At 46.8% G+C, this 23,315-nt stretch overlaps 1 protein-coding gene across 1 annotated transcript in view; it reads right to left on the bottom strand.

Annotated features, from left to right (window-relative positions):
- LOC137632813 (proteasome subunit beta type-2-like) overlaps nucleotides 1–23,315 on the bottom strand; it is a 28,706-nt gene extending 5,391 nt beyond the window's left edge. Inside the window, exons 1-4 of the mRNA XM_068364916.1 lie at nucleotides 23,189–23,315; nucleotides 20,202–20,276; nucleotides 19,530–19,723; nucleotides 4,786–4,951 (exon numbers count right to left, since the gene is read on the bottom strand). Of these exons, the coding sequence (XP_068221017.1) occupies nucleotides 4,786–4,951; nucleotides 19,530–19,723; nucleotides 20,202–20,276; nucleotides 23,189–23,210 (457 nt within the window). The 5' untranslated portion in view covers nucleotides 23,211–23,315. The remainder of the gene's footprint in view (nucleotides 1–4,785; nucleotides 4,952–19,529; nucleotides 19,724–20,201; nucleotides 20,277–23,188) is intronic.

Genomic DNA, 23,315 nt, shown 5'->3' with positions numbered 1-23,315 from the left:
CCTGGAATTGGCGGAGTCTTCCTCCCACCGGAAGCACTTCATTGCTTCTGGTGTCCCGAGGACTTGTTGCCTCGGCCGCTAGCTCCCTTTCCTCCTCTACCTCTGGAGGGACGGCGAGATGCGTCTCTGCTTGCACCCCTGAACGAGCCTCTACCTTTGGCATGAAAGGTAGTTGATGGTTGCTCAAAGGCAGGGGTGAAGACCGGTGACTGTGACAACACCGGTTGGGGGACCAATTGAAAGGTCTGTTGTGGTTGGGCAACCACTTGGGAGGTAGCGGGTCCCGGAAACTGACGTCTTTGCTGACGTTGCTGGGGTTTTGACTTCTGAGGTTTCCTCTTAGGCTGAGGTCCATCGTCCTGAGAGGGTTTCCTTTTCCTGGACATGCCCCACTTGTGGAGAAGGTTCCTATTCTCCGTGGCGGCTCTGTCAGTTATTTCCTTCACAAGGTCAGAAGGAAACAGGTGCTTTCCCCAGATGTTGGAGGAAATCAGCCTCCGGGGTTCGTGTTTCACGGTGGCACCGGCAAACACGAATTCACGACAGGCTCTTCGAGCCTTTATGAAGTGGTACAAGTCCTTCATTACCGTCAGTAAGTGGGATTTGGAGAGTACCATGTAGTGATCTGGTACTCTAGTGTCACAGGCCATAACTTCCAGTTGGACTTGATGAGAAAGAGATGCCGCAAGCCTCTCCTTCGTGTCTTGTTCCCGGCGAAGGAGGTGATCGTTGAGCTTAGGGAGGTCTTCATTAAACTGACGTCCGGCGACGTCAGGATCGAGCCTTCCCACGACGAAAGTATGCTGAACATCTTTCCAGTGTCGAGCGTCAGGGGGGGTCACGATGGAGAAGGGTCTGCACTCCTCCAGTGCAGGGCAGGGTTTCCCTTCTTCCGCCGCTTTAAGGCATGCAGCTAAGGCCTTTTCCAAGAATGGAAGAACCGCAGTGTCAGGTGCAACGTACGTAGGGTGCTTCTTGCTCAAAGCCGGAAGCTTAGAGCAAGTAAAGCCTCTACTCTTAAATGCGGAGGCTAGCATAGCCTGGGCCTTTGTGAGATCGAACACTATCTCTTCTTTAGGTTCGGTCTCTTCCTTCGAGGCAGGTTCGGAACGAAGCCGGACGTAACAGTCCGGGTAGGCCTCAAAGCTTGGGAAGAACTCCACATCTTCCAAAGGGACCGTGCCGATCTTATCACTGACAAAGATCCTGCCGGTCGCAATAACCATATGCTCTGCATACCTCCACGGGTTGGCATGAGAGCAAGCGGGGAGATCCTTGACCGAAATCTTCTTCGGCTCTCTGGATCCAATCATCGACCTGATGGACTCCTGGTTCTCCTTCAGCCTGTCGTCCATGACGGCTCTAATCAGCCGGATCAGTTCTTGAGTAGAAGAAGAAGGATCCGGAGTCGAGGAGGTAGACGGAATGGACATTTCCGTCGGTGTAGGAGTAGGAGGGGGGATGGACGAGGGAGCAGCTTCTAGCTCCGACTCGGTGTACTCCACCTTGTCTTCGTCCTCTTCGGCTCCTTGAGCCATAAGCGTCTTCTCCGTGTCTTCCGAGACGTCTGAAATCTGTTCATCATCCTCGGAATCTAAACGACATTCGTGCATGGACTGAGCCATGACCACATCAGGTTCCACCGTAATTTGGACAGTGGGGATCACATCTTTGGGTACCACTGAGTCAGGGGAGGCCTTAGGGAACAATAGTGACCTCAGTTCTTCGGTGGCCAGGTACGGTCCGGTAGCATTTTTCTGGAAGCCACGCACCCACTTGCGCAGCTTTTCACGAGAAATGTCTCTAACCTCCGCTGAAGGAGGGTTATGGAAGGCCTCAACTAGGTGGGCCTGGCAGACCGTACAATCCAGTGGATTCCAAAACTTCAAATCCCCTTTCTTGTCTGCACAAGGGGTGTGAGTCCTGCAAGCCGTATGCCCGTAAAACTGCGGGCGTTTCACAGCGCAGAAGGCGAAATCACACTTCATCTGCTCCTCCTGTGGAAGAAAGAGAAAATGAGTATGGGGGAGTCATAAGAATGGCTCTTAAACTAAGTTAATATTAATCATTAATTTTAACTTAAAGAAGGTGTGATGCATAGAGAATGAAAATAGTAAAGGAGAACATGCTCCATGCATCTCGCCCGGCTGGTTACCATAAGCTTGGTCCCTGGATAATCCAAATGACCGAGGGCACTGGATATAGTTTCCTAGAATTCCAAGTATTTTGGAATTCCATGGAAAAAACCAAGGACAAGATTGGGATCGAATTCATTCGGTTCCCAGTTAAGGGACAGAAGGCCTCATTTACAAGGTAACTGCTTCTGGCAACCAGCCGTGCTAAGATGCACATAGCATGCTGGAATTAGAAGAATGCAAAGAGACAGCATGATCACTAATAGAGCAGTACTAGGTACTGATCTTAATAGCAGAAGCAGCTTATCTGTTTGCGATATAGGGCTATCATAGTCTTATGATAGCTACAGTAAGGGGGTGCAAGTATTCTTGACGCCTCCGGGGCATCCGGCAAGCCGCCGGCATGCCGGAGCTCGCTCCAGCATAGATTCTGGCATTAGGACAGACAATTTTCAAAAGTCAGTTAAATACCAGGATGGCGGCCGCCGGCACAACGGCGGCACGCCGGCAGGGAGCGGCGGCTCCGGCAGTCGGAGGATGCCAGGTTGGTGACTGGGATAAGGATGGTAAAGGCTGTATCGGGTTGCCGGCAGTATATGCCGGCACTCCGGCGATCGACCGGCAAGCGGACGACTAGATAGGAGTAGGAGAGCCGCCGGTAGTAGCCGGCGGCAGCCGGCAGTCCCTCGGTACACGGGGGGCTGGCGGCAAGGTTAGGGAGAGTCACCAAGTAGGAGGCAGGTATTGCCGACAGTAGAGGCGGCAAGAGACCGGCACCCGGATAGGGAGAGAGACAGGGGGGAGGGGGGAAGGGATGTAGGAAGTACCATCAGGATTCCAGACATCCCTCCCCCTCCCTGAGGGGGTGTACCCATGATAGAGGCAGGCTCTAACATCCATGAGCAGGGGTCACTAGGGACCGGGAGCAAGGTAGCCCAAGGGAGGGCTAGGGAACACCCAAAGAGGGGGGGGGGGGAGACTCCCATATGCAGAACTATACTAGTAACTAACCTTATAGGACACTATGAAGGTATATGTACCAGAGCGGACTGCACAAGGAAGCTTGGGTAGCCCTACTCTTCCACCCTAAGGAGGAGTTGTAGGACAGGGGACAGATGAGTATAAACTAACCTAAGCATAGGCTAGGCTATACAAGAGATAGGTGGGGAGGGAGAAGAGAGAAGTCTTCCCAGGAAGGGTTTCTGTACCAGAGCGGCCACTAAGGAAAGGGAGGACACTCCCTAACCTAAGATCAGGCAGATCAGCTAAAACGGTGCAAGAGTACAGTTTCAGCATGGAACAGAGAAACCTTCCTAACCTAACCTAGAACAGGGCTAAGAGTCCTGAACTAGGAAAGGAAGAAGACATATCGCTATCGCAGGAAAGTCATAGACTATCCTAGCCATAGAGGTAGGCTAGCCTAACCTCACTCTCGGACGCAGCCCTAAAGGGGGTTCATTCCTTTAGGGAGGACAGAGAGGCGATATATACTCTATTAGACAATTAATCCCTTTACTCAGAAAAGGAATCAAGGCTAAATAGAGGGAATGCCAAGGCAGGGGATGAAGGAAGCATATAGGGGTCCTAACATTAGGTTAGGCTAGAAAGAGTCACTGACTAGCCTATCCCCTATATGGTCCCTGAAGGCGAAAACATTTGCATCACTGTCAAAAGTATTGTAAAATAATAATGCCACTATCTTCATAACTTAGTCTAGGATCACTAATAAATCATGCATGAACACTTGTATGTAGGCTCCTGGCCTGGGGGCTATAGTAGCCGACTGGTATGAGGTCAATCGATGACCGATAAAAAGCGTCTAAACACGATATAAAAGTTCCTAGCTATGAAGACTAAATAAACTAATGTATTCGATTAGTATATAATGCCGGAAACGTTGTTGTGGCTAACTAAATAAGACATGCATAACAACAACGACGCCATAAAATGGCGGGTCCGGTAGAGGCACAGCTCTGCCACAAAACAGCAATTATTTCGAAAAGTAATATTTACTTTACGGCCAGAGCTTAATTAAACAATACTGGAACCTTGTACTCAACTTTCCAGAAGAAGGCGAGGCTGAAGGTAACGACATAGCGAAGATGCAAAACGATAAAGTTAACACAGGGAAAATCCGTCTAAGTAGGGCAGCTACTAAACAAAGGATGAAGACGGGCGTGACGTCATTAGAGCAATGGCGTCCGTTTGTTTACGTCTCGAGTATCAGTAGTAGCCACGAGTGAGATTAGCTGTGGAACGGCTCCCAGCTATTCTCAGTCCTTACACACCGAAGCATTAACTCTGTTCGGGGTGAAGATAGCTATGTGGCGCGTTCAGACATGCGCGTCCCCTGTTGTATTACGATGTCTTAAAGGGAAACCTTTGAGATACTCGCTCCAGAAGTTAGAATTCTGTGATAACCTGTGGTTAAATTCTCTGGGAATATCTTGGTAGTCTTATACCCAAGGAAGCTACCAAAAAGGAACCTTCCATCAGGACGCCATGGCTTGAGCCCAAAAAATAGTTTAGCTATTATACAAAAATAACACCTTATCTAAATCCTTATAATACTGAATAGCCTCTACTTATATGACCTTTCACTCACTCTAGCTGAACAACTGAATGATGACACTGGTCACCCAATACTCACTTGGTCTGTAATCTTTATCCATAATACCCAGCGAAAACATTCCACCGTATCCAAATGCGTAATAGTCAAGAGGTACACAACTTCCTAAATAATCCATGTAGAATAAAACTGGAGTATTTGTGTCAGGATCAAACCCACCCATTATTGAATTGACAAAGTATGGCTCCTGAAAAATACAATTGAAGAAGTCAAGTGAATTGAAAATTATTTGTATCTACCTCCACAGTGTAGTACTGTGCTATATCTAAGTAAATATACAATATTTAGAATCAAAGTAAAGCTCTACTTGAAAAAAAAAGTGAGTAAGAAAATGGGACATAGTTCTAACTATCTACCATGGCACTTTCCCCCAATTTCCCCAAACAAGAGGGGGGATTTTTCCTCTAGACATTACAGTATACAGAAGGTCCTCAAGAAGCTATTTGTAAGTCGATTCTTTCTTAAATTTTGGCGTAGGGTAGGCCTAACCTTAATCCCATGCCTATGATTTCCAGCAACAAAAGTTAACAAATAGTCGTATTTCATATGAAATAGATATCAGGTTATTACAAATGTTGTTTTGTTTACTGTATAAAATGATATATTTCTTTATCTAATCTTTGTTATTTTCAGTTGGACTTCTGTTTGTAAGTTGGATGTTTGTAAGTTGAGGACCTTCTGTATTATGCTATTATTGTCACCAAAAAACCCTTAAATTACTTTCCATATAATTACCTAAAAGAAAAGCAAGATGTAATACAGACCTTTGTCAGAGAAATGAAGCAAGTCATTCAAAATGCTGTACAGGTACAGTACTAATAACAAAAAATCCTCTTTATTCATGAATTCATATAATATATTTCTTGAGATACTTCAAGCATATATTACTATGACTTGTATTAATTATGATTATTAATTTTTGTTTTATGAATATGTGCACATTTCAAATCAATTTTGATAACACCCTGGATATAAAATTTGCAGATGTTTGACTGAGAATAAGGACCACTAGCAAAGAAATATGTTGAACAACTGAAAATGCCAAACAAACCTTCCAAAAACTTTCAATACTGTTATCATTTCCTTCATGGAATTATATAGAAGTTTTACATCTTTAAACATGACAAATTCGGAGGCAATTTGTATTTTTCCTAACGATACAAACCTTAGCTATTTAAAGGGTTATTACTTTGGCGAAGCTAAAAGGACGAGCCATTAAAATTCAGCGACGGTTAACTACCCATCCTGCTAGTTACCGGGGGGTAGTGGGGGTAGCCTGCCGCCCCTCCCACTCACACACCTGTGATTGTGCTCACTTTGCTTGGAGATAGGACTTCAAGGGGGAAAGGGTTGGCGGGCAAGTATGTATAAATAGATAAGTTTTGTATCGTTAGGGAAAATAAAAATTACCTCTGAATTTGTCATTTGTTCTGTTACTGGAATACAAAAAAATGTTATTCATAGGGGTGACTCACCCATTAGGAGGGTGAAAGTCCCTGTCAATCTTGCTTTTTGGCTTTACCCGGGGGATTCCTTATTGTTCAGAGTTTTGTGCAACAATAAGGAGACCCTGACACCTCACTAAACCTGCTAAGCATGGTCAACGACCAGTCCAAGCTGTGTGTGGTGATAAACTAGCAGTGTGACTGCCCAGGTAAATGTTATTCTGAGTCTTGTAGGAAATAACTGAAGAGACCGAGACATTCCCAATACCACCTTGCCAGGGTATGGAGAAGCAACAGTATTGGAACAATACTCGGTTACACAAGGGAACGATGGTTTACCTGCAGAGGTTTGAGGCCAGCTTGTGCAGAGGTTCTAGGCTGCTAATTTCCCCAAGAGAGGGGAGGATGAAGAAAGGAAGCGATTCACGAGCCAGGCGCATTGGTGTTGAAGTAGGTCGATGTCAAATGTCAGGCGATTCACGGGTTGGAAGCAATGGAGAAGACGATTCACGAGTAACCAACTGCTTAGGTGGCACACAATAAGTCGCTCAACGATGGTCAGGCGATTCACGAGGTGAACGCGTAAGCGATTCACTCTCTGCTGAATGATGATGAGTCTGTCAAGCAGGAGAACGTTGGGTGAGAGCCTGGTGAGACGTAGAGTGACGAGATGAGATCGGAGATGGAGGTGAAGGTCAAATAGTTTCTTTCGAAGAAGAAGACTGAGGAGGAGTGGAGGTGAAGAGACTTCTCTTGGTCAATGGGGCAAGAGCACCCTGAAGGCAAAGAGGAGGACAGACACGGCGAGGTATGATGTAGATGCATAGGATCAGCAGGCTTCTGAAGAGTCTCTATGCGAGAACCTTTACTCGAAAGGGAAACACTCGTCGGAGAGATGTGCCTCAGACTTTGCTCTCCCCCCGAAAGGATGTTCGTCAGGGGAAGGAACGAAGACCTCGGCGGCGGAAGATGGCGAAACAGATGCAGCCGCAGGAGCAGCTGGCAGAGCAGCCGAAGAGCTCTCCGGCACGACGTCGACAATGGATAAGGGGTAGACATCTGAAGCAGAAGCGTGCTGAAGGTCAGCAATCCGGTGCAAAAACCACAGCAACGCCTCCTTGGAAGGTTTATCGGGCAAACCCAACAACAGCCAGAGCTGAAACAGAGGAGAAAGAGAAACAGCCTTACTCGGGTGGGAGTGCTGGGGCAACATCGCTAGGGGAGGCAGCACCGTCTCTCGAGGACTGAGGTTGGCCGGGTGTTAATTGGCCTACGCTACTACTCGTCGGTCCCCCAGATGAAGCCGTCCAAGTAGGAGCTTCGGAAGAAGGTCAGGAGGTGGAGGAAGAAGCCTTGGGTTTCTTCTACTTTGAAGCGCCCCTTGAAGGGGAAGAATCCCGCTTAGACTTCTTCTTCCGTCTACGCCCATACCTTTCCCAATGGGAGAAAGACCACTCCCAACATTTATCCTCGTTGCAGCGCTGTCCTCTGCAGACAGGGCAAAGGCTGTGGGGATCCATCTCCACAGCAGACATAAACTTCCCGCAGGTGCAACCTTTAGTTCCCAAACAAGTCCTCATGGCCATAGGAGAACACAGCACACACACGCATACACTGAAAGAGAAAGTAAAAAAGTGATTAATGGCAATCCAAAAGTTAGAGAGGATAAAGGTCGGTGACAACCGCACTCCATCCGAGCCAAAAGCTAAGTGAGCGCAATCACTGGAGTGTGAGTGGAAGGGGTAGCAGGCTACCCCCCCAACCCCTGCTTCACCGGAAGTAATACAGTGGAACCTCTACACACGAACGTATCTACATCCGAATTTTCCAACATCCGAAGTAAAATTCGAGCAAATTTTTGACTCTACACCCGAATTTTATTTCGACACACGAAGTAAACATTACGCCATTGAGCGTCGAGTGCTCAGTTCTCTATTCTTGTGTGTATCGTGTGGTTGTCCTCTGTTTGGTCTGTTATTAACAGTGCTTATTTTCTTCCTTTTCTCACATTTCCTTTTTGATTTTACCTATAATCATGGTGCCTAAGAAGCTAAGTTTCAGTACAGGAAGAAGGCAATTCTTTCATAAGAATTGAAGCAAGAAATTATAGAAAAACATGAGAGCAGTGTGCATGTGAGTTATACTGTATGGCTAAACAATATGGCCGAAATAGGCCTATTATCTCGAAGATCATCAAGCTGAAGGCAGCCATTAAAGCAAATAACCATCGAAGGGGATCACCATTATTACAAGACATCTTAGCAATACCCTGGAAGAGATAGAACGCCTTTTGTTGGTAGGGATAAAGGACAAAGAGATTGTTGGCAACGATCATTTGTGAGAAGGGCCAGCGTGATGAACAGAAAGAAAGAAAAAAGTGAAGCAAAGAAAACCATGATAGCATTAACAAGCTCTTTTAAATAAGACTTCTCTCTTTTTTTGTTTCTCTCTAAACATAGCATTAACATGTTCTTTAAATAAAATCTCTCTCTCTCTCTCTCTCTCTCTCTCTCTCTCTTCTTCGCTGTTATAGTGTTAGATACGTCTATTATTTTTTTCTGAGAGAGAGAGAGAGAGAGAGAGAGAGAGAGAGAGAGAGAGAGAGAGAGAGAGAGAGAGAGAGATTAAAAAAAATGTGTTTAGAGTACATATGATTTTTAACAGCGTCAACGAGTTGAAAAACAATGAAATGTAACTAAGAAAGTAATAACAGCTAATATGAATTCCTTTATTAACTAAAACAGGAATTGCTACGCAGTAAGAGAGACGGTCGGGGAGGAGGTAGAGATGGTGACTGCGATAACATACCGTAACTCGTCACTGAAAGTGATGAAAAAAAAAAATTAAAAGAAAAAAAATGTTAAAAATATGAAATATAAAAGTAAAAAAATAAAAATAATCTAAGTTAGATTAAAATTTCCGTAGTGTAAGTTACGATATGTTATCGCAGTCACCATCTCTACCTCCTCGCCGATCGTGTCTCCTCGTACGTGTGTGTGTGTTTGCGCATACGCACACGAGTGTGTTTGTATCAATATTTGTTTTAGTTAATAAAGGAATTCAGATTCGCTGATATTGTTTTTTTTAGTTACATTTAACTGTCTTTCAACTGAGGAACGAATTAAATGAATTACCATGTATTCTTATGGGAAAATTCGTTTCTACATCCGAACATTTTCTACATCCGAAGTTGGTTCTGGAACGGATTAAATTCGTATGTAGAGGTACCACTGTACGCCTATAAATAGCGTTGGTTTGTATTCCAGTTATGGAACAAATGATAATTCCTAGAGAATAAACATCTTTAAAAATAATTCCCAGAGAATGAAATACTGTACAGTAACATACACTACCAGAATAACTTAAGTACTGTGGGGTTGTGGTGGCCGATGTGGTAACATCCCTGACTATGAACGCCAGACAGGTATTCGTGTGCCGTTCAAACTTGTTAGTTTCTTTGGTCGCAGCAATCTCACCATCCTTGTAAACTTAGGATGGGGGGTTTGGGGGAGCCTATAGCTCTATCTGCTGAGTCATCAGCAGCCATTGCCTGGCCCTCCTTGGTCCTAGCTTGGATGGAGAGGGGGCTTGGGCACTAATCACATGTACAGTATTTATGGTCAGTCTAAAGGGCATTGTCCTGCTTGATAGGGAAATGTCACTGTCCCTTGCCTCTCCCATTCATGAGCAGCCTTTAAACCTTTAAACCATAATATAAAGCAATCAGGAATAAAACATCACACAGGCTAAGAGGATTATTTACACAAACTCAAAAAGACCAAGCAGAGCAATTACAACCACCCCAAAAAACACATCTAGCTTTTGCTATGCATGAAACAGTCCTCAGGAGCTCAGAGCACATCTGTACCCCTCAAAGGGACACTCAGCATCTGGCAAGCCTTTCCTACAGTCACTAAGCCATTGAGACATCAAGAAAGTACCTTATGCACAGTAACTTATGGAATTTCATGAGCAATAAACTTCAGGACCTATAGGATCTACTACAATTTGAAAAGGACCATCCACTGAAGTAAAGAGAATGCAATAAGCAGACTTCACACCTCTTGGAAACATTGAGAAGACAAATTTATGTGCTGCATTGCGACTCATAAGATGAAATTAATGAAAACTAAAAATAATTTCTTTCTTTCCCTTTTGGTCTAGTGGTAACATAAGAAAAAGACAGGCTGACCCTGCACACAAATACATGCTAATGATCCCCTCATGGACAACGTAACATACAGGAAAGTGATCATGCCTGTAATACTCTAGACATGACCCAGGGAACATATTGTACAGGATGACATTAATAACAGAACCAGGGAATTTGTCATGAGCACGTCCCTGAATATACTAGGTCAATTTCAAAGACCTAGATCCATCAGTAATCTAGAAAGTAAACATTTTTCCTTCAATATCTCTTTAAGAGGTACAAGAAGGATGGGAATACCCATAAATGTAACTATCCACGTTTTACAAGAGAGCTATAGAATACATCTGTACCATACAGCCGTTGAAAAAATGTGATTAGTCTTTGACTGGAAAGGTGGAGAGGCTTCTAATCCTGCACTTGAACCAGTCCGATTCCAAATCGTGCCGAAGAAATTTCCCTAACTAAAAGACGAGGGTTTGTACGCTACGTGGGGAGAAATAAGGTGGAGCAAGGATAAGTTCAGCAATTAAGAAATTCAAGTCAAAGAAGATTAAATAAGATTCATAACCATAAAAGCAATGACAATATAAGAGATAAACTAATTTACACTGATAATTTAAGGAATTCTTAACATTTTATGATTTCATCATCAACATCACCTCCTCCTACGCCTATCAATGCAAAGGGCCTCGGTTAGATTCCGCCAGTCGTCTCTATATTGAGCATTTAAATCAATACTTCTCCATTCCTCACTTCCTACTTCCCGCTTCATAGTCTTCAGCCATGTAGGCCTGGGTCTTCCAACTTTTCTAGTGTCTTGTGGTGCCTGATTAAATTAATCTCTCTTGGGGAGTACATAGAGCATACCCAAACCATCTCCATCTACCCTTCACTATGATCTCATCCACATATGGCACTCAAGTAATATGACAAATTCGAAGATAATTTGTATTTTTCCTAACCATACAAACCTTAGCTATTTACAAAGGGTATTACTTTTAGCGTAGCTGAAATGGCGAGCCATTAGAATTTAACGAGGGTGTATTACCCCCGCGCTAGTTAGCGGGGGGGTAGGGGAGTGGTAGCTAGCTACCCCTCCTCCCCCTCACACACAGGTGAATACTCACTTTCACTTAGAGGTAGGACTTGTCTTGGGGGACAGGGCTGGCGGGCAAATATGTGTAAATAGCTAAGGTTTGTATGGTTAGGAAAAATACAAATTATCTTCGAATTTGTCATTTGTTCCGTAACCGAAATACAAACCACGCTATTTACAAAGGGTGACTTATCCCTTAGGAAGGGTGGAAAGTCCCCAGCCATACTGGCTTTGGCTTTACCCGGGGACTCAGAATCCGAGTGAGTCGCACTCGAGAAAAGGAGTCCCTGCACCTCACAAGTTCCTTGCACCGCAAGGAACCATGTGGCCTACGTAAGCTTGTGTGTGAAGGAAGAAGTGTGACCCGTCTTAGGCAGTTGACCTGGAGTTCCAGAAGGAACTCTGGGTTAGGACGTTCCCAATACCACCTCGTCAGGGTATGGGGGACGCGACAGTATTGACTCAATACTCGGAACACAAGGAAGCATGGTTTACCTGCAGAGGTTCGAGGTCAGCTATGCAGAGACCAGGATGCTGCTTCCCCGTAGAGGGGATGATGAAGAAAGAAGTAAGGGCCAGACATACTTCTTTCGTTCATGCAGACTAAAACCTGATAACAATGCCCTCAACCTTCTGCTACCTGTCCAAAAAGGAGCCTGAGGTTAGACCAGCTGTTGTGTAGCCACCACAGAGCGATAGAAAACGTATCGAGACTCCTGTGGGTCACGCCCTGCAGGAAGCGGGCTGCGAAGGTCATCAGACGCTTCCAGACTCCAGCTTGTAGCACCTGCGTCACAGAGTAGTATTACTCGAAGGCGAGGGACGTTGCGATGTATCCAACATCGTGCTGTAGGGCGACGTGACGGGGGAGGGTCTGAAGACAGGTCGAGATGAATGTCCTTCAGTCCGGGCTGAAGAGGTATACTGGTGACTCTCCCCCCATGTCCTCCTTGTGTTCCCAAATCGGCTGCAACTGAGGCCAAACTGCAGCTGTTCCCAGCGCTAACCTCTCGATTCCTGTACTGGCAAGAAAGAGAAGGTCTTGGGACATCAGACACAGAATGGAGACTCAAAATCTTGAATGAATCGGACCGAAGGGTCGGGACCCTCAGATTCTGAGTCTAGCCAACAACTCAGGAGCGAGCCTGAATGTTGCCTTCCCCTCTTCCTTAGAAAGGGGGGGAGTAGTAAGAGACCAAGAAGATTGCTTACACACTGGCCGTGGCCAGAGTGAGCAGAAGACCCAAGGCGGAATACAATCCGAGGCCTGTCGTAAAAGGGTCTTGAGAAGATCTCTTAAAGGACTAAAAGTCCGAGCCATGCTCCAAGTTGGAGGTCTTCCTCCGACTAGGGCAGGGACGATCGTAGCTTCGCATGAGCGAGAATAGATCCAGCGGGCAGGAAAAAGTTATTCCTTTAAGCCTGAAGGTCAGGGAAAGGCTGAGCGACAGGCTTCATTGCCAAGAGCGGAAAGGAGTTTCCTCCCGCCGAAAGGCAATAAGACCGTTATTGCTGGAGAAGAGGCCTCACGGGAAGAGGTATATCTCCCACGGCACCAACCACCTTAGACTCTTCACTTTGCCTGGGAGACCCCTGTGGATGACTATCGCAGATGACGCGACCTCCGTACCGCGACTGTAGCGGGTTGTCTCTTCTAGAGGAGGAAGCGTAGTGTCTCCAGGCATGAAGCCGAAGCGACGCCCCGGTTCGGGAGAGATGTCGCAGTGTGGTTGCTTGAGTAGCCTGCGCCGTGGGAGAAGCTCTCCCGGGAGTTCCGTCAGGGGAAGCAGAGGGTCCAGAAACCGTTCTGCGCATAGTCCCAGTGGAGCTCTCCCATTGAAAGGTTGACAGACAACCTGGTTTTGTTGAGACCCATTGTCCGCAGACAAAAAGGAGGGAAGACGCAGGCGTCGAAGTTGTCCCACCATCACCGGAATGCATCTTGCCAGAGTCTCGGGGGAAAACTAGCGGAAGCTTGAGGTTCCAAGCTGTCGCGATCAGGTCCCCCAGATCAGCACTTGCTGGTTACCCAAGGTCAAAGACCCCTAGGTACACTCTCTCTATGAGGCTCTGCTTGGATAGTCTGAGAGAAACATTCCCCTGCCTGGAATGAGAGAGCCGATGGTGGAATTGAGAGAATCTCAATCATCCCGGTATCTCTACTGCAAGATGTGAAGGTGTGAAAATGCGTCCCCTGCTGGTTAGCATGAAGTCGACACGCAACGGGGCGACTTGGCAGGAGCGGTAGGACTGAAGAGGGGCCAGACTAAGGCCCTTAAGCCTGCCTGAATGATGGAGAGGTATCCTTCAGGTCTTGACCATAGGCCTGGACCGGAACATGCCCCCCCCCCTTTCCTTTGACGAGTCCGAGAACCGCATCAAGAATGTGGGGAAAGGACGAGAATATCCACTACCATCAAGAGGCTCCATAGGTCAACACCCATTGCAGGTTTAATAGTTCCGCTGGTCCCATAGGGCCAGGGAGTCCGGTTAAACATTGCCTGAAGCCACCGGAACTTGGATCGCCCCACATGGAACTTATCCTGAGGCGACCGTTCGGACTATAAACGGGCCAATGAGGAAAGAAGAACTAGGAAACGTTCCAAGGTAGGGCTGAAAACTCTGCTTGACTGAGAACAGGTACTGCGACTCTCCTCAGTCTTGCCACAGTCAACCGAAAGGAAGGCTCGGAGGATGTGGTAACAGAATCTGGCGTCCCCAGGTGGTCACCCATCCAAGTGCCGACGTTGCTTAACCTCGCTGGACGGACGAGAAGCGGGGTTTCCAACGTGGTAAGGCGGTTGACTCAATATCATGGCCAGATACTCCAGATGTTGAGGCAGAGGAAGAGAAGGCTCCAAGCAAAATACCATGAGCCCACACTCATGGTCAGCATTCGGAAGCTTTTCCCGGCGCTGAAGAAGGTCGAAACCCGAGCCTACCGGAGTTGACCAGCCCTCCAAACAGCAGAGGAGGCGGAAGTCTGCACCTGAGCGGCCAAGAGGAAGGCAGGGAGAGTTCTCTGGGGAAACAAACCTGCTATGCCACGGCGGGATAGCCACACTGCATCATAAGCAGGAATACTTGCAGTTTAGGCTGAATTCGACGAGCACCCTGGAAGATGGATGGAATGGAAACTGAAAGTACCCGTCCTTCCGATCCAGGGTTAAAGGAGTCCTGTCGCCTCGTTACCAGTCTGATCGATTCTGCTGGTCTACGCTGGCCGAAGTTTGTTCGACAAACTTGATCAGGGCTGAGAGGTCGACTATGGACATCCCCTCTCAGATCCTTCCTTACAAGAAAGGATCGACTGAGGGGGCCGGGGGTGAAGCCGTCGATGATCCTAAGGAAGACCTTCGCCTAAGGTATGGATCATTCTGCCCAACCGGGCAACTCTGCTGATGCTATGGCATAGAGGTTCAGAGACACTGAATTCGCTGACAGAGACGGCAGGCGCGATATCCTTGGCTACTCACAGAGATTGTGCGGGAATGGGCATCGGGAAGCTGTCATTCGGATGAGTAACCTTAAGCATCCTCCCAGCGAAAAAACCTGCAATCCTAGAGTTCGTGAACTCCTTTTAGGACTATGCCCCCCCGGGGGAGTCTCCCGTGCCATCTGTTCCTGACAGGAGGAAACTGCAATTGGACACCTTGTCCCAGTTGTCGTAGCCGATAACTTAGGCCGACGTGGTTGAAAGAAAAGGGAGCTGGAGCCCTGCAGAGTCTGGAAGAAAGCGCCTTGGAGGAGTGAAACCGGAAGTCGATTTACTCCGCACAGCAGATGTTTAAGTCTCTGTCCTTGGGCAAAGACAAAACTCTTCTCAAGGATGGAAGGGTGTCTGAGGTCGTTGACCTCCACAGATGAGACACCCGAAGGAAGCCTTCAGTCAGTGCGTCCAGATGGTAAAACATCGAGCTTGTCCGCAAGTAGATACTTAACGACGAAAGGCCAAGGTGCCTGAGCTCGAGAGGAGGAAAGTACCCTTGATCTTCCTGTAGCTTCCTTGAACCAAACCTCGGGCCGTAACCGAGGAGGGAAAGAACCTGGTAAGCTCCCAGAGGAAGAGGTAAGCAGTCACCCCTTGTCCGATGGAGAAATCTTCAACGGAAAGCCCCCCCGCCAAAAATCCTTCCAGGGCGGGAGAAGGAGAGAGTACTCGTGCAGGAGAGGGGACCCTCGAGACCGACCTCTTGGGAACCAACTTCGCCCTGGGGGAAGTCACCACGAAGTCCACTCCTCTCTTTCTCTTCAGCGTAGGAGAGACAGCCGCTGGTTTGTTACCCTGGCCGGTGAGTGCTGGTTTCATAACCCTCATTAACGCCCGTGCCAGCGGATCAAACCATGTCTGCTGCTCCAAGGACACAGAGTCCGAAATCCTCGCTAAGGTGAAAGGGATCGGGCGATCCTTTGGAGAGGACACGACGGTTCCTGCCTGAAAAGAAGGTGGGAAGAATGCTGTACTGACCTGTCTTCGTCCTGCACTACCAACCTGTGCTTGGATGGAGGTGATCCCGAGTGCCGCCTAGGAGCACGCGTCCCTGCTGCTACCACCGGCTGTGGAATTCGCCGCGAACTATGGTCGCGCGAGGGCGAACGGTCGCGCAAAGGCGAATGGTCGCGCGGGCGCACAGGCGAGTGGTCGCGCGGGCGCGCAGGCGAGCGGTCGCGCGGGCGTGCAGGCGAGCGATCGCGCGGGCGCGCAGGCGAGCGATCGCGCGGGCGCGCCGGCGAGCGATCGCGCGGGCGCGCCGGCGAGCGATCGCGCGGGCGCGCAGGCGAGCGATCGCGCGGGCGCGCAGGCGAGCGATCGCGCGGGCGCGCAGGGGAATGGGCGTGACGGCGAGGGATCGTGCTGCCGCGTAGGTGAAGAAGATCGCTGGCGGTAAGCGATGGCGAGCAGCATGTGTAGGTGAATGATCGCGTGATAGGGTGCGATGGTGATCAGCATCCGCAAGAGGGCGAGCGTTCAGGGTTGTGCGATGAGGAGCAGCATGCGTAAGCGGGCTATCGTGCAGGGTTGTGCGATGGCGAGCAGCATGCGCAGGTGAATGATCGCGTGAAAGGGTGCGATGGTGATCAGCATCTGCAGGAGGGCGATCGTTCAGGGTGGTGCGATGAGGAGCAGCATGCGTAAGCGGCCAATCGTTCAGGGTTGTGCGATGGCGAGCAGCATGCGCAGGTGAATGATCGCGTGAAAGGGTGCGATGGTGATCAGCATCTGCAGGAGGGCGATCGTTCAGGGTTGTGCGATGAGGAGCAGCATGCGTAAGCGGGCAATCGTTCAGGGTTGTGCGATGGCGAGCAGCATGCGCAGGTGAATGATCGCGTGAAAGGGTGCGATGGTGATCAGCATCTGCAGGAGGGCGATCGTTCAGGGTGGTGCGATGAGGAGCAGCATGCGTAAGCGGGCAATCGTTCAGGGTTGTGCGATGGCGAGCAGCATCTGCAGTTGAGGGTCGCGCGATGGCGGTCAGCATCTGCAGTTGAGGGTCGCGCGATGGCGGTCAGCATCTGCAGTTGAGGGTCGCGCGATGGCGGTCAGCATCTGCAGTTGAGGGTCGCGCGATGGCGGTCAGCATCTGCAGTTGAGGGTCGCGCGATGGCGGTCAGCATCTGCAGTTGAGGGTCGCGCGATGGCGGTCAGCATCTGCAGTTGAGGGTCGCGCGATGGCGGTCAGCATCTGCAGTTGAGGGTCGCGCGATGGCGGTCAGCATCTGCAGTTGAGGGTCGCGCGATGGCGGTCAGCATCTGCAGTTGAGGGTCGCGCGATGGCGGTCAGCATCTGCAGTTGAGGGTCGCGCGATGGCGGTCAGCATCTGCAGTTGAGGGTCGCGCGATGGCGATCAGCATCCGCAGTTGAGCTAGTAGCTGGCGAACCATGTTCCTTCAGAAGTGTTGGAGAACGTTGGCGTGCCAGCTGTAACACACGTGGGCGATCTGGAGATCGCTGGCGAGCTGATGATCGCTGACGAGCTGACGATCGCTGGCGAGCTGATGATCGCTGACGAGCTGATGATCGCTGACGAGCTGATGATCGCTGACGAGCAGAAGGCTACGCGTGGAAGCCTGCGCAAAGAAGAAGAGTCCTTGACCCCGACCTGAACCGAAGTTCTAGATCGCGAGGGCGAACGTGGGCGCACAGGGCACGTAACAGGAACCACAGGGAAGATCATCTTGAAAGCGCTGACGAACAGGAGAGCGCTGACGAACAGAAGGGCGCGCAGGGAAACCCTGACACGCAAGGGAAGAACCCCCGTGGGGGCAACCCTTTGCCCCGAAGGGATCGTTGTCCGCCGGGAGACTGATGTCCGTCGGAAGACCGCTGTCCGTCGGGAAGACCGTTGTCCGTCGGGAAGACCGTTGCCCGTCGGAAGACGAGATTAGACTGCTGTCCATCTGCACCAAGACGGAAGATCGAGAAAGAGAAGTTGTAGGCTGCAAACGGAGATTCAAAAAGGCGCCTCAAGCACCCTTATAGGGAGATGAGAGGCCCTTACGACGAGGCGGACGGAGGGCCTTACGGCGAGGGAGGCCAACAGCAACAGCAACAGAAGAAACCTCCGAAGAGGAGTCTCTATGAGTGTACTCTCTCGCGAACGAAAGAGAAACACTTCGTGGAAGAGACTGGTCAGCCAGTGACCTAAGAGGGGCAATCCTCCGAAGAGGAGCTCCTGCAGTTGCCCAGCCCCTTGAGCGAAACTGCAGGTGCGACCGCTCAGCACCAAGAGCATAGTCGCACGAAAAAAAGGCAAGAGAAGAACCCCCCAAAAGAGGAAAAGCTCAAGCCTGGACAGGAAAAAACTTCCCTCGGAAGGAAAGTTATCCGCCCAAGGAGGCAAGCCTCCTGACTGTTCTAAAATGAACTGGAGAGCTGTCCGTCGACACGGGAGTACTACCAGTAGAAGGAGACACGCCCCTGACGACAATACAAGGGGGGAGGCAGCAACAGCCGAATCCCCAGGACTCAACCAGACAGCTCACACCGTTGCTATATTACAGAAACGAACTAGATCGGTAACTGTAAAAAAATAAAACAAATAATATTAGTACACATTCATTCCCCCGGGAAGGCTCCGAAGAGGAATCCCGAGGAAAAGGAACAAGAATTACACAACAGGCACGTGCCCTCACAACCACTTACACTCGCGGAAGGAGAGCTGTAACCAAAACAGAATTATAACAATTATAATTATGTAACTATGTAATTATGTAATTTAAAAATGAATGAACACTAAAGAAAAAACGAAAACCCCGAAAGGAATCGTTCTACAAGCTGAAAAATTAACAACTACAATTAGATTCATAAACTAATTGAGACAAAATGTACGGCGTAGCAACCCCACCCACACGGGAAGGAAGCTACAAGGGCGTAGTAAAACATAGTAAAAGGGTGAACGACCTCAAGAGAGAGAGAGAGAGAAAGACCGAAGTCAAACTCGATCGCAACCCATAAAATTAGGCCGTGGTGGCCTAACTGCCGAGGCCTCCACGTAGATATCGTACACTACACACACACATCTGAAAAGGAAACTTACTTATTTCTATACTCAAATATATATACAAACATGAAAACATGTTTACATATATATTGAGTAAAAGAAAAGTAAGCGATTAAGTAAAGACAAAACAGACAATGGCTGCCAAGCGAGGACCAAGACAGAGACGTCTGTCACAGTCCGAGCCAAAAGTGAAAGTGAGTATTCACCTGTGTGTGAGGGGGAGGAGGGGTAGCTAGCTACCACTCCCCTACCCCCCCGCTAACTAGCGCGGGGGTAATACACCCTCGTTAAATTCTAATGGCTCGCCATTTCAGCTACGCTAAAAGTAATACCCTTTGTAAATAGCGTGGTTTGTATTTCGGTTACGGAACAACTCTCTTTTAGTTTCATTTCTAATCCTGTCCTGCTATTTAACTCCCAATATTCTTTTGAGGGCTTTGTTCTCAATCCTACAAAATCTGTTGGATTGATAGTCTTAATTAACTTGACTAAAATTTTACTCTTTGAGCTGATATTATGTAAGTTCAGTTCTAGGAAGGAATATTTCAAATACACCTAGAAAACTTACCCTAGATCGGAGATGATTTGCAATGGTGTGCCTTGTAAAATGAACAGCAGATGCGGGAGCAAGTTCGTAGCCATTCCGCATCTTATACAGCTGGATGTTTTTAGCAATATACTCTGCAAACTGCGTAGTATCACCGGCTTCTCCAGACACTGCCATTATCAGGTGTGATGACAGCTGGTGCATTTTGTCATCAACTGTACAGGAAAACATTTATACAACTACAGTAAAAGAAACTGAAACTAAAATTCTTGCATTACAATTCTCAACATGTACGTACTACCTGTACAAGTATAATGACAGTTCTTGTTACACATATCTGCATGATAAGTATGGTGCTGTACAGTATTAGATTTATATGCTTATACCAGGTAATCTTACCACAAGGAAAAAGGGCTGCTGTACAGATTAGGAAAATATGTCTTGTATTTCTAAATTTCTTACTTATTAGAAGTACAGTAATATCACATGAATCTTGGGTAAGATTCTTGACAGTAATTCAGTTATGCTAAAATCTTCCGTCATAAATAGAAAAATAATCAACAAATAAAAAAGTAATGTTAATTTTTATTAAATAATGAGATACCTGTAACTTAATGACCACTTTTCTTTTATATCTACATCTTAATCAGTTCTTAACATGTAACCTTCTCGAGAAAACATCCAATTCCTCACCTGACTTCTGCACAATAATGCTTTGTAATCGACTCATGTCGGATGCCACCAACACAAAGTTGTTGAACTTTATTCCTGAAAAGAAAGAGCGGTAAATGAATTTTACACTATTCCAGGCAACATTTATCACTAACATAAAATGTGAACCAAGACTACCCACTCAACATATATATTTCAAATCCACTATGTTGCTTAATGTAGAGTCATCCATAACCATACATGAACCTATTATGTTTCAGTACCCTTTCCCATGTATTTGAAATAAAATGTATTAAAAAGGAATATCATACTACCACAAGGCTACAATGAACACTTCTAGACTTAAGTCTGCTTTAACAATGGCACCCAAATGGCCAAAAAGTGATGTTATAATAAAAAACACTTTTTTTATTTCTATGAATTTCTTGATATTCATATTGTTTCTTCTCCAGAATCCCAGATTAATCGACACATCTGTAAATTTTTTTTAATTTTCCCTTTCTTTTTTGTTTCAATAAATACATGCCCTTAAAGGAATGAAACCCTTTAATGGTAAGTGGTGAAAATTCCAGGATGCCATATCAGTTAGTTTAGTCTTCATTTACATTCGTCGACCAGCAGCGATCACGTGCTCTCAGATTGTTTACTTACTACAGTATGCTCTAACGCAGTGGTTCTCAAACTATGGGTCGTGACCCAAAGTTGGGTCGCGAGATCAATTTTGATGGGTCGCAGGGACACAGGAACATTATCATGCTTTCAGTGTTTCAGTGTATTTCAGTTGCGAGCATGAATTCTATTAATTTAGCTTTGTGAATTAAAAGCAGTGCCATAGATTCTATTAATTTAGTTATGTGAATTAAAAGCAGTGCCATGGATTCTATTAATATAGTTTTGGGAACGAAAAGCAGTGCCATGAATCCTGTTCGTTTAGTTTTGTGAAAAGGAAAAGCAGTGCCATAAATCCCACTAGTTTAGTTTTGTGAATGAAAAGCTGTACACATTATTTTTTTTCCAAAATAAAGTGTATATATCATTGCATGTTTTCTTTCTCTTCACTTTACTCTGGGTCGCGAAGGAATGAAATGTTTCAAATAGGGTCGCTCATGAAAAAGTTTGAGAACCACTGCTCTAACGTCTTCCCTAGTTTAATTAGCAATTATTGCTGTAAAGGTATTATTTCTGGGAGATCATAATCCAGATTCCCTTTGCATATCGTGTTCGGGCAATACTGTCATTTAAATAATCATTGTAAATAGTGTTTCACTCTAGGTACCTCTCATAGTAAAGTATGTTTCAAAGGTTGCCAATCAAATTAACAGCTTTAAGCACAAAAGGAAACTTCTTGTTAGTTCAGGGGAGAAGCCATGGAAGACTAGGCTAGTTGATTATAATGGAGATGATGATGATATTAACATGCCTCCCCCTTTAGACAACACACAAGTTCAGCTGTCTTTCAATAGTGCCGAGCTTCACAAACTCTTGATATTACTTGTTTCCATTGTTAAACTTCAAAAGTTCAGTAAATCGTCACTTGAAGGTTTAAAGGCCACTCATGAATGGCAGAGGCAAGGGACAGTGACATTGCCCTATCAAGCAGGACGAGGCCCTTATAGACTGACCATATATACATATGATCAGCACCCAAGCCCCTCTCCACCCAAGCTAGGACCAAAGAGGGCCAGGCAATGGCTGATGATGACTCAGCAAACAGACCAATAGGTTCCCCTAAACACCCAATCCTTAGCTCACAAGGATGGTGTGGTTGCAGCGACCAAAGGAACTAACGAGTTTGAGTGGGACTCAAACCCCAGTCTGGCGATCACCAGTCAAGGCCACCACAACCATTGGTAATTATCGTCTTTCTCAAACCATAGCTAAACCTAACCAACAAGACCCCCATAATCATTATAATACCAATAGGGTTCAGTCAGTAAGGGCTCTTAACGTACACTACTCTCAACATATTCGAAAGCCTCATATAGAGACTAGAAATTTTTACATACTGAACTTTAGTTCCTTTTGCTAACAAATACTTTCAAATCCACCATTCTAGCTCTATAAGACATCTAGAAATTAAAGTATCGTTTATTAACCAATACTCTTACCAGACTTAATTTTTTCTTTTATCCAAAGAATGGTAAATCTTAACAATACACCATCACTGGTTTACACCAAATCTTCATATTCACCGTAAATTGACGAAAGAAGCCAAGAAAGACAACTACACATTTTAGGCGTCATGTGTAGGTGGTCGGATCATCAATTTTCTGTGCGCCATAATACTCGCCCACTCGATTAACGCGCGCAGCGCAACATATACCGCTTGCCCGAACAGAGGAGCAATATAATAATTCTTAATTGTGAGCATAGCGAATCGGGGCGGAGTGAAGACCAGGGGACCTTTGTATATCAGCAGCCAGTTCCTCCAGCGAGCATAAAATATAGACACTAACCTAAACTTCCCCCCCCCCAACCCTAACTTACAAGTCGTGCCCTTACCTATTTACCTAACAGGGGGAGGGTGACTCCCCTTACACTGCCATATTCTTAGTCAGCCATCATCATACATATAGGTGGCCGCTATGATACATACACCCCAAATAATGTTTAATTGTGAGCGTAGCGAGTTATGGCGGAGTGAAGACCAGTAAGTAAATATCTAGCGTTAGTCCATTAACCAACATCCTCATAGATGCAATAAAATACGGGTGACGACGATACGAAGGATTCGCGTTTTCTATATAAGCAGCAGGCCTAGTACCCCGACATTCTACGCACGTACCCAATTTTACTTAAACTGAACTAGGACGTCATGTTTTTACTCCTGGCTAGTACCGTGGTAACGTGTTCGCCTCGCATTCACATGGTAGCAGATCGATCCCACCCTGCCGTGAGTTAAAGCTGTTTACTGAGGAGGCCACTGATGCCTGAGTTGGACGAGTCACTTTTAACATAAAATTATTTAAAAAACTAGGAATTTACATAAAAGACTGACAATTACCTACCAATAAGACATTCCAAACTCATTTTGCAGGTTTTTAAGTTTTAGAATAACACAAAAATGACAAACTGGACAGAAATGCTTCACTTGTACAGTAAAAATTTTAGGGGAAGTTCCTCTATAACGGCTCC

The sequence above is a fragment of the Palaemon carinicauda genome, chromosome 42 (genome assembly GCF_036898095.1).
Source record: "Palaemon carinicauda isolate YSFRI2023 chromosome 42, ASM3689809v2, whole genome shotgun sequence".
NCBI classification, from domain to species: domain Eukaryota; kingdom Metazoa; phylum Arthropoda; class Malacostraca; order Decapoda; family Palaemonidae; genus Palaemon; species Palaemon carinicauda.
The sequence above is the reverse complement of the archived record's forward strand: the minus strand, read 5'-3'. Positions and strand labels throughout refer to the sequence as shown.